We start from the raw sequence: 14,243 nt of genomic DNA, 5'->3' as shown, positions 1-14,243 counted from the left end.
TGTTGGGGACAACAGTATAGAGGTCTTCCTCAGGAACGGCAGTGCTAGTCACACGTTGGTCTCTGCCAATTCAGTTGAATTATCTCTCCCATTATGTGTATATGGTTCAGACGTGTTCTGTGCTGTATTACCCCATGAGGACAAATTATTCCTATTCCACCCTTTGCAAAAAGCATCCCTTCTTATTTGTTGATCTGCTTGTCTCAAAGGCTTGGTTCACTGTGGTTAATGTTGCTTGCTAAATGGTAAATACGCCGTATAACACATTTTAACTCCTATGTTGGTGTACTGGTTTCACATATATTCGTATCTGGTGCAGAACATGGATGACTTGTGTAGCTCCCAGCATCAAATGAAACACTGATGCCCTATGCGACCCAGCACTGTGCGTAACGAGTTAAGAAATTATATATTGTGAACTGTTGCTCGATGTCCTCATGGACATATGCATTAGTAAATATAGAAATTACTACCGCATTTGGCAACTTATCCTGCATTCAGCAAAAAGAATCATCGGAAGCAAATGGCCCTTGAATGAAGTGCCTTCATTATCACCTTTGAGTAAAACAATTATTCGTAGCACTCCCATACTGTGCAGTGTCACAGTTCTTTTTAAAGACGAGATTTTAATGGAAATAGCAGAAATACAAACACATACACGCAAATTGCGTCAATTAGAGAGGATGTCGCGAGAAAAGATCAGCAATTGTTACTTTGAGAGACACGGAGAGAACACTCGCGACTGTGCCGTCGGAAATAACATTTTAAACAACTCTGAAATCCGATGTCAAACCGCATGAACATTTCAAAAAGACTAAACACAAGCAGACATGACACCTAGATAACGTTTTCATAAATCAGTGGTGACGTTGTTTGTGTCTGCTATTAATGGATCGACCAAACAATGCAATATTTAAAACTGACTTTCACAAATCAAATCTGTTCAGCACTGGGCACAGACCAATCAATCAATCAGGGGATTGTAAAACGCACTGCTCACCTGTGAGGGTCTCAAGGCACTGGGGAGGGGGGGGGGGCGCGGGTAAGCAACTCCGTTCAGTCAAAGAGCCAGGTCTTGTATGTCTTCCTGAAGATGTTCAGGGAGGGGGTGCATATGATGTCGATCAGGAGCCCGTTCCAGGTTTTGGCGGCGATGTTGGCCTTATAAACTCTACCAGTGATTGGCAGTTTTATACTGGTGCTTGGCAATTGTGCACTAGTAATACTGCCAAGACATTTACGTTGATCTACTGGTGCAAAACAGCGCAAATGCTTCTTTGCAAATGCCACTATAGGACAGGCTATAGATTGTCAATCAGGACAGAATGCAAGTGTGTCATACATGATTGGTGACCCTCCATGCAAAAGTCAGCAGAAGACGGAACATAGGTGGGCCCTTTGATTCTTTAGGTGCACAGTACAGCCTCACCTCGTTCACAGTACAACTAGCCCTAATTTGAGCCTGTGCCCCCCTTTAGAGAAGGGAACTTCTTCAGTAGTGTGTGAAAGCAGAAACAGATAACACTACAGATCAGCTATATTTCACGTCACAATTCTGCACTCTTATGCAACAACAGAAGGTTGGCCAAGGACACCTGTCGAGGCATGAGGGAGTTGACTCACTGCTTGTGAACCTACAGGCAGCATCTACGTCACACACGGAACCAACTGTGTTGTTTTGATGCAAGTACACTTGGCGCCTTCCTCGAGATGGGCAGATCTAGACGTGGTTCTTGATGTCTAAACCCATACCGAGCATTTTGCCATTGAAAAAGATAGTAGGAAGGGGTGAGAATACAAGCCACTCCCACGGCCACCAGTGTGAATCCTCCATTGTCACCTCCTCCTTCCACCATGCAATTAACACATAACAAATACCGGTCATTACTATCCGGCTCACAGGCTGATGAATCAAAATTTGCTAGGAGCTCTGTTTCTCTGAATGAAAGACCATCATTCATTCGGATAAATACTGACTGCTTTTACTAGCATGGAAATGCTGCAATACCAAATCAAGTTGAAAGCGTGTGCCATTGCTCTTGTGTCCTAGCACCTTGAAGCATTCAGGAGTACATGTGCTATAAGATAAGAAATCATATCAGAATGAGCGTAAAAAAAATAGCTGTGTACTATTGATTGGCTTCAATTTTCCATCTGAAACTGCTGAATTTTACTATACAACTTCACTATAAAATGCAAAACATCTTGTTTGTTAATTTTATCTAAGAAATGCAACATACAAATGCAAATACTGTCCATGCATTAACAGAAGCCATCTTTTTTGTTAATGCAATTCTGACCTATTTTTCAGAATACTCTGCTGTCAAATCAGGGATCTCTTTAGGGCTGGTCTAAAAACCAAAATCACCCATGACAAAAATGTTCAAATCAGTGCTTAATTTGTAAATAAATTTGCTTAATTTGTAAATAAATTAAGTGCTACGGCTCTTCTCGGAAGGCCACTGCAGCTTGCACCACACATTGCCCCTGCCAACACTGCCAATGGCATTACCAATATAAAACCTGACCATCTCACTCCTACAAGTGTGACAATTCAGACTATTTTAGGCCACACAAAGCTATAATAAAGGCGTGAGAGGCTGGTATTATTGATTTTCAATGTATATTGTTTTAATACATATGGTTGGTTGTTCTCATCTCAAAATTAAAGACAGCACCACCATGTGGTGGACTGTCACTAGAGCCGGTGCTGACATTAAGATTAAGCACTGGTGCAACACAGCACCACACTGCAGGAGTCTGTGACTAGACTGAGATTGTGGTAGTCCATACAGCACTAAAGAAGGCCCCTAGCCTGCAGGCCTCCGCAAAAAATTCCACAGTAGAGGAATGGCCAGTCTCTCCTTGGCTTGCCTAAGCATTTGCTTTCCATCTAGCCTCAGCACAAACAAATGCATGGTAGCGATGTGAGATGTGTGGTTTATAGAAATGGAATGTTGTGTTTTAAGAAGAATTTACAAAGCATTGTTCTCAAGTTACATACCAACATTTACAGGAAGATCTCAAAATCCTCACTCATATACCTTTTGAATAGTTATGACTCCCTCCTGTGTTTCCTGGTCAACCGAAATTTTAAAAACTCCAAGGCCGTCACCATCCAAAATTTTATATTCCATTTCTGCATTTGGTCCAATGTCTGCATCAGTTGCTTTAATCTTAGCCACCATTGAATCCACAGGTAAAGACTCAGGGACATAATATTGATCAGACCCTGTGAATTGAAAACATGTAGCTTATCATTAATCTTCATAATGTCAAATCAGCCCTTTCAAGTACACATTACAAGCACTATTTTTCAAAAGTACAGTCTGTTTAAAAACAAAACAAGAAAACATTTGTTCTACTCTGTTATGGATTCAAGCTAATTAAATTGCACATCTGGGGAATATGACAGAAAGTGAGCACTGGTAGTGCTAATTTAAGACAGATGCCTGCCACAGCGTGCGCTGACTGGTTTTAAACCAATGGAGCAGTGGCATTTTGCCATCTTGGAGAGGGCTAATTGGTTGTTACTGGGAATTTAAAGGAACATGCTGCTTTTGGCTACAAAATGAAGTTACCTTTACTGCAATTGCTTTAGTCATTTCACAGAACATAACATGCTAATGTAACAAAACAACACAATTAAAAAGTAACAAGGACATAAAAAAACAAACACAACAACATGACAATCAATAGTGAGTACAAAAACACAATGTAAGCAAACACAACTAATTGCAACAACAAAATGCAACACAGCAATATATGCACAATCTTTCTCTGGCATAAATTACCACCTTGAGAAATCCAATTATGGGCATGATTTAGAGTACAGCAGGCGGGTTGCTTCATCACAAATATAACGAATACCCCATCCGCTGTATTACAAGTGCCTTTGGATATAATGCACTTGTAAATCAGAGGACGGGATATCTCTCACGTTTGTGCTGAAGTAGCATGTCCGCCAAACTCTAAATCAGGCTCCTGATAATACAATCTTAAAAGTTTTTTGCACCAAGCATTGCCTTAGTTTCAGGCAACAACATGTTGTCACACCAGTCAAAAATGTATTTTGATCCAGTTCTTAATATCTAAGTGGCTTTGGCAAGATGCGTTATGTGATGGCCAAATGGGGATGATACATTACATTCTCTCCACACAAAATTGGACCTAATCTATGACGTTGTAAATTGTCCAACCCAAGCAGGCTCATGTGGATGAAGAAATGTCCACAGACATCACACAACCATGATGCACATTAATCAATAAACTGAATAATTCACTTTTATAAATGAGTTGGTCACAACAGGCATAAATCTGTACACAAATACATGATGAAGATTCATGGCTTTTCACTAAAATTAGCATCAGTTCTTAATTTGTAAGATACATAAGTGTAGGAGAGCACAGTGCTTCATACGAGCTCACCACCAGTGTTGCTGAATAACTGGGATAACGCACATGGACGCTGCTTATCCTTGGTTCCACCTCATTCTTCTTTCTTCCATAATCCCACACTTCCTAATCATTTAACACATTCGTGCAGATGCTTTTTCTCCCCAGCTTTCTCCCTTTCTCACCGTGTTCTGATTTTTCTCTTCCCCCCTCTTTCTTCCTTTTTCACCATTTTCTCTCTTGCTCTTGGTCAAAAGGTGGGGCACCTACTGCTTAATTTGAGCTGATGGTTGCCGATGGGAGCCACCAGCACTTATTTTTCCATAACACATATTCACCAAGTGCAAGAGAGGGAAAATGCACAGATCGAAAAGACGGCAGAAGAGTACGATGCCAAAACTTTCACTAAGTGAAAAACAAGGAATCTACAAGAGCGAGACAAATGGGCAGGGAGTGTCTGGTTCTGGATTAAACAATATCAGCCTTTGTATTCGGCTTACCAAGGTTACATTGCATGGGCCACTGGCTACTGAGCAGAGCTTCATGCCCCAGCATTCTTTTTTTCACAAATTAAGCATTGCCACCACCTGCACCCACCAGCATAAATTAAGCATTAATTGACATTAAAAAACATGTATACCTCCTAATATGAGGTGCTTTTACTCATGGAAATGACACATTTAAGCTAAGATGTGTTTGAATTGCAATTCCAATCTTATAAGAATAGTAATATAACAAAGCCTCTTCAATACACTGGGCGCATGCTCCCACAACATCTCCATGGCGATGACAATAGGTTTTCCTCATAACAGAATTGCCCTCAGTTTATTGATCTGGCAAAGATGAAAGATGAAATACTAGATGAACGTACTGCACTTTAACTTGGTTTCTGCTCATTCCACTCAGAGTGCAAGGAATCTTACAGTTAGTCTTTATATGATTACTAGCAGCTTTGGACAATATATTTTATACCCATTTTATTTCTATGAGGGTGGAACGGTGAATTGCCTTAGAAATGAAGAATGTTCATCATTTCTTGGTTCCTTGCAAGTTTTGCCCAGTCCAACAAGATACTTTTACTTTATATTGAAGTTGCCACTGATTTAGCTTGGTGTGACACAGGTTAAACTACAGCAAGAGACAAAGATGTAAACATTGTGCAAAACGCTCAGAATCAAGCAGCCAGGCTATTTGCCAATAAATAGCATACCATTTATTCATCCTTGAAGCTTGGCTCAGGCAGCCAGTTGTGCAAAACCAGAAGGAGATAATAGAACATGCCCAGGATTACACTTCACAAACTCCAACACTATCAAGCTCTAAGGATCCTTGAATTGAATCCACAAAATAACCGGATCAGTTTATGGCTAATGCAGGTGTGGCCAGTACAGGTAAGAGCAGTGGAGCGATGAGGCAGGGAAGGGGCGGGCAGGGCAGTGCGGGGGGAAATAAGTCTACAGACGATGGCATAGGTAATAGAAAACAAATAAATAAAGCCACTTACCTTGCGCTCGCTGCATTGCTGACTCAGAAATGCGGTGAGCGCAAGGCTAGTGGATTTATTTATTTTATTTACCCTATCCCGTAGTCTGTCGACTTCCCCACACCATCCCTGCCCTGCCCCCCCCCCCCCACCGCTCTTACCGGTACCGGGTGTGCCTGGGCTAAAGGCTGATCTGAGGGCGTTGGTGGGTTCCAGTGGCTGAGGTGTACCCTAAGGATAGTTTACTGCAGGATCTGAGACTTGAGCAAAATGTTTTTCTAGTCATAAAAAAGCTGAAACGTACCCTTTCTCTCAAAGATTTCCCCATAAGCAAATCCATGCACATGTGCACTGCTACTCCAGATGAGAGAAGTTTTTAATCTTAGATGATGGTGGCGTCTTGCTTAACCCCTTGGTTGCGGCAGGAATTCCGCTGCAGCGCTGGGGGGGGTTTGGGGGCAGCGCGGTGGGGCTGTGCTCATGAAGGAGCCACTCCGTCATGAGTCACGGTTGAGCTGTGCTCATGACGAAGTGGTTCCGTCACGACTCCGCCCACTGCGCTAATCGCCCGCACAGGCGGGGAATTAGCGCCGCTTGGGTGGAGCGGCGGCCAGCTGCCGCAGCATGACGGAACCACTCCGTCATGAGCACACGGCACCCGTGGCTCATGACGGAGTGGTTCCGTCATGTGCGGGGAAGGGGTTAAATACAACTGTTTTAACTCTACTGTAATTTGCTGCTTCAAGGAAATCATTAATATTTACTCCAAATATCTTTGTTTTCATATGCAATTACCTAGAGAGCATGTTGTATCTAGTAACAATATTAAGTTTTGATTTAATCTTGAAGCGTCTACCTATGTTACACACTGTATTCGTTTCAGTAGGACTGGCGACATACCATGATCATTTTAATTAATGTATGCAGACAGTGTATTTTCTATCTGCAAGATATTATATAAGGATGGGACATCACATGTCTCTCATGAACGGGGAGAGCAGATTCTACATTTATTCACGGTTGGAAATATTTGGTACATTTGGACCATTCAAACAAGTTCCATTTACACTTGGGTTTTCAATATGCCATTGCTAAGGCTGGAGAGTGAATTAGGAGTATTAAAATTAACAATATCCTTTGCCATGTGCCCACAAACTTCACCATGACATTAATCAAAATGAGTCAACAAGTTTAGATGAACCACACTTTGAGAATTTTTTAAGCTACCTTTGTTTGAACTGTGTCAATGGGATTTGTGTTCTGTGTTTTCAACCACCCGACAAACAGCAGCTACATCCACGCTGAACACAGCACTGTCCAAGTATTATTTATACTAAATACATCAGTCCATTTTAAGTATTTTATTTTGACAATAGGCTACAATCTTTCAAAGAATCAAATTTGAACACAAAACCCTACGCAATAAGTCTGAAAAGAAACTTGAAACTTGATTACTTCAGATGCAGTATGAGTTTATTTATATTAATTTCGTTACATATATATCTGAGTGCCTACCAAAACAGAAACAAATCCCAGTTAGTAGCTTGTAGCCCAAGACATAAATCGTGGAGCAATTTGCAAAGGCTAATTCTCTTCTGGGGCCTAATTAAACTAATTTAGCACACAAATCATTCATGTGCCCGGCTCAGCCTCTTTCGGTGAGGCCAGTGACTACTCAGACAGCACACCCGATTTAAAAATATTTACTATTACCTTCAACTGGGGAGAGAACAGCAGTGAAAGACAGTTGTGGTTTGAAATGTCTGCTGTGGCAGCAGACCTGCCTGAGTTTCAACATGGGGTCAGATATGCCTTGCAGGAAGGAACAGTGTGGGACTACACTTGCCTGCAAGCTTGGGGATCTTGGCGCACCCCAGTGACACGTCTCAAAAGGTATCCTTGAGGAGGCATGCTTATTGTTTGCCTCTTCCTTTGTAAGACAATGTGCTTCACAACAAGCCTGTTTGCCCCTGCTCCACCATTGGAAATACAACATTGGTGACGGTGCAAAGTTGTTCCCTCATTTTCCCATTGTCCCGGCCCCTTGCAAGTAAGGTACTGCAATATTGAGAGAACTCAGGCATGAAGTATGATTCTGCGCAAGCGCCCAGGTTCCTTCAGTAATGCAGAATTGCCCTCGGCATGCAAAATCCAGACACAAACTCCTGTTGGACCCCCATGGAACTTGAGCAATATGGCCCCTGAAAACCAAGTTGAGTAAACCTTTGGCTTTATCACAGGGAGCTACTGTCAGAATATATAGTAGAGACTTGATGAACTTCTTTGAAAAAGACATTCAGGAAAAGTGTGGCCTTTGTGTGCATTGTGGACACCTGAAAATGGATATGTTGTTGTCACTTCCACTCTAGTCTGTCACTGAATATTTTATTTCAGGGTAGCCATCAAAAACACCGTCGAATGAAAAACATACTTTTTACCAGAGCTTTATGAATGAGGTGAGAATGCAATCTCCAATGGCTAACAAATATCTCCGTGAAAGGACAGTGGCACAGCATGAGGAGATGACTCATTGCAGTGTGCAAATAATACACTCTAACCTTCGCTGTTTTGTTTACTCTGGACAACTATTGGCAGGAAATGTAATTTTCTTTCTGCCGTGGATCAGTTTTCCTTTTTTCATACTTGATGCAGAAAGGCAATGTGTGTATGCATACATTTGGAACATTTGTTCTAATTTGGCAAAGTCAGTCAATATGCTTTCCACCCTAATAACCTAGCTGCAATATCGCTGAAGGAGGGCAATATAATGGGCCAATTTAGGAGCAAGCCTCTTCAAGTCTGGAAATATATTTTCTGCTTTCCTATCCCTTGTTAAGTCAAGAGACTCTCTGGTCAAGTCAAGGAAATTGAGGGCAGATTGTTTTTTGACTCATCCTAGATTGATTTAGTTTGCAAGAGGGAATGTTTGTGCAAGACGGTTCCTGCGACACAACTCTAATAAAGCAAAGCTGTCATGGAAAAATATGTCTGTCTGTACATATTAGGACTCTATACTTTTTTCGAAAGTGTTATTGACCCTAAAATATTATCTTCCAAGATCTATTCATACAGAGCTCCAGAGACAAAAATCCTTGGGACAACCCACATCCGCAGACACAAACAGCAGCAATGAAAGTGCCAAGGGAACAAGTAATTCACATATGTGTGTTACATAAAAATTGTTCAACCAGAAAATAACAAACCACAGCATAGCGAATTGTACCGTAATATAAGGTAAGATAACATAACATCATATATCATAAGATAACGTAATGCAACAGAACAACATAATTTAATATAACTCAAAATCAAACCTAACAAAAAATTGCAAACAAGTATATTCTTTCATAACACATGCGACTAACCATCTCATCGACCTTAACATTCTGTGGAAACAAAACTTTTGATATAAATCTGCTATGAGGTGCATCATTAGTGGTCTTATGAGTGAAAGAAACTGATCTCTTACTGCGAGGGAAGCGAGGGGGGTTATCGTTGACATCAGTCAGGGTGACAGTGACGGACGTTGTCCCCGACAGACCTCCCATTTGTCCCACCATGTCCTTGGCATGGATGACAATGACATACTGGTCCCTGGCCTCGCGGTCCATGTTGGCCAAAGCGGTCCTGATGATGCCTTAAACAGAAGAAGAAAAGTGGTACCTAGATTAGTCAGATGCTGACTATACATCTTACAAAATCACATCAGGCCAATGTTTGAGTCAACATCTAAGCTTGTTTATAGCGTAGGCTCAGCTCCGTCTCTAGGCTTACTTACTACAAAGCATGTATAGAAAACAGTGGCCCAATACAACATGCTATTGGCAATATGCAAGTAAACGTACATTTTCATATATAACAGCGGTGCAAAGGTCACATCCCATAAATTCTACGGTATTAGCATAGTAGTGCTACTATAATGTGAGAACAAAAATCTGCCTTACATGTTGTTTGTTAAAGTCACATAAGACAGGAAAACAACTGGGGCAATACTCACGAGGCTTGCAAAGACGAACTGCAAACCTCACAGAAATAGAATCAATCTGCAAACATCTGCACTGAAAACAAACTAGCATACATTCATTGATGGTTTCTAAGTAGTTTATCAGCACTAATATAACGCTGATTCAATGTACTAATTTGAAATAAAATCTTATTTTCAAATAATAACATCACAAGTGATGCTGGTAAGGTCAGACAAGGTGGTGGACAGTTTTATCTGTCGAGTGCAATTATACACATAGGAGAAGGCCGGTGATGTCCATGGTAGTATATAAGTGTGACATAGCATAGGAGAACTGTATGTAGGGTGACCAGATTTTGAGAAGCAAAAACCGTGACAGGCTAGACATAAAAGTAGGAACAAAGCCTTCAACCTTACTTCTGTGTCTGGCTTGACCCGATTTGTGCAACAAAAAAACAATAAAAACCCCTCCCCTTTAGCAATGGAAAGACTTCTAGCCTCTACCCTGCGTACCCCTGCTCGCCTCTCCTCTCTGCTGCAGCAGACGTGAACCTGCGCTGCCTAAAACAGATACATTATTTAACGAAAGCATACCTTTTAAGGGGCATATTATCAAGGACGGCGTTACAAATATCGCCGCTTTAGCGGCAGAAAACTGCCGCTAAAGCGGCGATAATGGGCTTGATAATATGCCGCAGAGAATTCCAATAGAAGCCCATGTTGACACCAGAACATGGGCTTCTATGAGAATTCTCCAGGGCATATTATCAAGCCCATTATCGCCGCTTTTAGCTGCAGTTTTCTGCCGCTAAAGCAGCGATAATTGTATCGCCGTCCTTGATAATATGTCCCTAAATCTCTTTTTCAGGATGACTTCACCTTTGTCTAAAGAACTGGGACATGTATTTAAATGTAAGCGTTGTGACACCCGGACAGTCCTCTGAAAACCGGGCTGTCCGGGGGAATCCAGGACATCTGGTAACCCTAATTGTATGGCATGAAAAACTACTGACCAGAAGACCTATTTCAAGGTTTCTTCTTAAGCCGAATGCTAACTTAAAACCGTTTTGGAAGTAGTCTGCCGTTAGATTATGTGATTTTGATATTCTGGACATTTTCTGACTCTTTTTTTATAGACATGGAGGGCCCAGATTGAACTGGAGAGGGTTAGAAAGTCAGAAGGGCGTTTCAGGAAGGGGCAATTCTCTTTCTGGAGGGCTACTCTTCTTAAGAGATCGACTTATCAGGTTTCCGAATTATACTGCTGAGGCATTAACCGTGTTTTTCATATTATCACCCCAAGAAAAGTATCTTCAATTAGATTATGTACTGCACTGAGCAGAGCAGTATTAATATTAACGGGGCATACTATCAAGAAATTGCGTTAAAATTATCGCCGCTTTAGCGGCAGAAAACTGCCGCTAAAGCGGCGATAATGGGATTGACAATATGCCCTGGAAAACTCCCATAGAAGTCCATGTTCTGGTGTCAACATGGGCTTCTATTGGAATTCTCTGCGGCATATTATCAAGCCCATTATCGCCGCTTTAGCAGCAGTTTTCTGCCGCTAAAACAGCGATAATTTTAACGCCGTGCTTGATAATATGCCCCATAAAATCCAGAAGAGTCCCATTTTGCTTCATGATAGTCTTAAAATAAATAAATGCACATGGTAAAACCTTGATGAGGTTATGAATATTTCATGCCCGCCATGCTGTATGGATGCTAACTGATTTCCAGAGGAAGGCTCTACCTCCCCATTGTTCTCTGAGACCTGAGGAAAATAAACACACAACCATGATGACAAGGAGAGGCAACGCGTAAAGTTTACGCTGTTTCTCTCCCCGCCAGACAGACAGAACGCCGCCGCACTGTCCAATCACAATGTGGTTCCCTTTGGAGCGAAATTCTACTTATTTCTTCTCATGCTGTAATGTTTAACTTGCACGACGCAGTTTCTGTTTTTATTGGATTTTTTCACGTCTTGCTGTGAAGCCATCAACTGTGATCCGAAAATGTTCATAACAAAGTAAACGAGGTTTGTTTAAATAAGAGCGGCTTTGCATTATGCACGACGCTGGAAGCACTTGCTTAAAAGCTGTCAAGAAATTAAGGGACCATGTCGCAGTAACAGGAAGTTTATTCATGTACGAACATACCCCATGCGGTTCAGGGCACTCTAGTGTACTTGCAACTGCGTTTTTCACAAGGAACGCCTATTTCATAATTTAATTTGCATCAGTGACTTTCAGGTCGCTTCCTAATTTAGGCCCTCTTTAAACTTTAAAAAAGCAATATATAATATTTTGTAAGTTTTGAAAATGGCCATAATTCCTTCCACAAAGGAAAACAAAATAAATATTTTAAAAGAATGCTGGTTTGGTGCCGGAATATCCTAGTGAGAATATGGTCTGACATAAATATTGTGCCTGATATATCCCCCCATTGGCAGGAGCCCCAAATCCTTTAGGGGATCCCCATTAAGCCAAGACTACTAAATATATATAAGGTTTGAGAATGCTAAGGGGGCCCGCTGCACATTATGCTGGTGAGACCTTATGCCACTGCCCAGTGGAGATAATAATAGGAAAATTAAACTCACTGGGATGATGTTTTTGTGAACAATAGTTAGGACACACTATTCAATAATCTGCCTTGCAACCATTTCAACCAGCTGTTCCTAACTACTACTACAATGACATTGCGTAAAAGTCCTTCATTTATATTTTTGGATTAGTGAATGCTGCGTGCAGCTTTCATTCAAGCCAGGCCCTTTGAAGATATAAGAATAAAGGAAATGGTGTAGCAAATTAATTGTCAGCATTGTAATTGGGTTAGGGAGAGAGCTGTGTGAGTGTCATGCGCTCAATTTCACCTATTTTGACGGATACCCTTGCCAGTAGTTTGTAAAATGAAAGCCAAGGACTGGATTTGCACTGTGCAGCATACATAGAGTAATCTGGCAAACCTAGGTGTAACCTAAGATAGTATTAGAGAGGCGTATATTGAAAAACGCATTACTATGTATGCATGATTTCACCAAAGGGGCCATTAGATAAGTAGGCTTCATTTTTACTTACAGGTGTGTATTTCCAAGAGGGAAAAGTGTTGGATTGACAAGGTGGCATAAGTCTTTGGTTAATCAGAAGAGGTGCTCTCTCCAATGAGAGGCTAATCATTGAATGGGTGTTGAAACTGTCCCTACTTTCTCTACTTAGAATGGAAGTTCCTTTTCAAATGGATTGCATAATCAATTACCATGCAGCCGTTGGCAAGATTATGGAAATCCCGGAATGTTGGGGAAAATGCTGAAAGCAATCTGGACAGATGGCGAGCTGAGTGTGCCCTTCCAAAGCTTTCGGGCAATTTGTTGGACACATTACTGCACGGCTGCTTTGAGCCGTGGGGAGGAGCACCATCCCTTGATACTGAGTGGGAGGCTGTGATCGGGAACTGGATCCTGGTTAGTTACAGCGCAGGGAGCCAAATGATTGCACTTGCAACAAATGACGGGACCTTACTATAAGGAATAAATATGTTATAATGTGAAAAATAAAGTACATCCACTCGGTAAAAATAGTTTTAACTCGTTTCAGGACTACAGATCCCAAGATGCCAAGCTGTGAGAAGAACGCGGAACAGGCCCACTAGGGGGCCATGTATCCAATAAAAAGTGAAACTAACAGCCAAACGAGTTCGTACTTTAATTTCAAACAGCCCAGGAAGAAGAGTCCTTGTGACTCGAAACGCGTTGGCAAGACTGTGGAAATCCCGGAATGTTGGGGCAAATGCTGAAAGCAATCTGGACAGATGGTGAACTGAGTGCGCCCTTCCAAAGCTTTCCGGCAATTTGTTGGACACATTACTGCACTGCTGCTTCTTGCTGTGGGGAGGAGCACCATCCCTTGATACTAAGCGGGAGGCTGTGATCGGGAACTGGATCCTGGTTAGTTACAGTGCAAAGAGCCAAATGATTACAATCGCAACAAATGACGGGACCTTACTATAAGGAATAAATATGTCATAATGTGAAAAATAAAGTACATCCACTCAGGAAAAATTGTTTTAACTCATTTCAGGACTATAGATCCCAAGATGCCAAGCGGTGAGAAGAACGCGGAACAGGCCCACTATGGGCCATGCATCCAGCAAAAAGTGAAACCAACAGTCAAACAAGTTCGTACTTTAATTTCAAACAGCCCAGGAAGAAGAGTCCTTGTGACTCGAAACACGTCAACAAGATTATGGAAATCCCAGATTGTTGGGGCGAATGCTGAAAGCAATCTGGACAGATGGCAAGCTGAATGTGCCCTTCCAAAGCTTTCGAGCAATTTGTTGGACATATATATATATATATATATATATGGAGGGGTTTTAATAATTACATTGATATCGAGATGA

General features: G+C 41.6%; 1 protein-coding gene across 5 annotated transcripts in view; it reads right to left on the bottom strand.

Moving 5' to 3' along the window:
- The window catches only part of LOC146831538 (cadherin-7), a 278,421-nt gene that overhangs the window by 119,536 nt on the left and 144,642 nt on the right, over positions 1 to 14,243 (bottom strand). For all 5 annotated transcript variants that reach the window (XM_085605883.1, XM_085605887.1, XM_085605884.1 and 2 more), the window contains exons 5-6: positions 9,348 to 9,515; positions 3,045 to 3,232 (exon numbers count right to left, since the gene is read on the bottom strand). In XM_085605883.1, coding sequence (XP_085462009.1) covers positions 3,045 to 3,232; positions 9,348 to 9,515 — 356 coding nt within the window. The remainder of the gene's footprint in view (positions 1 to 3,044; positions 3,233 to 9,347; positions 9,516 to 14,243) is intronic.

This window comes from Triturus cristatus, chromosome 5_1 (genome assembly GCF_964204655.1).
Source record: "Triturus cristatus chromosome 5_1, aTriCri1.1, whole genome shotgun sequence".
Taxonomy (NCBI): Eukaryota; Metazoa; Chordata; class Amphibia; order Caudata; family Salamandridae; genus Triturus; species Triturus cristatus.
This window is presented reverse-complemented; position numbering and strand designations above follow the sequence as displayed.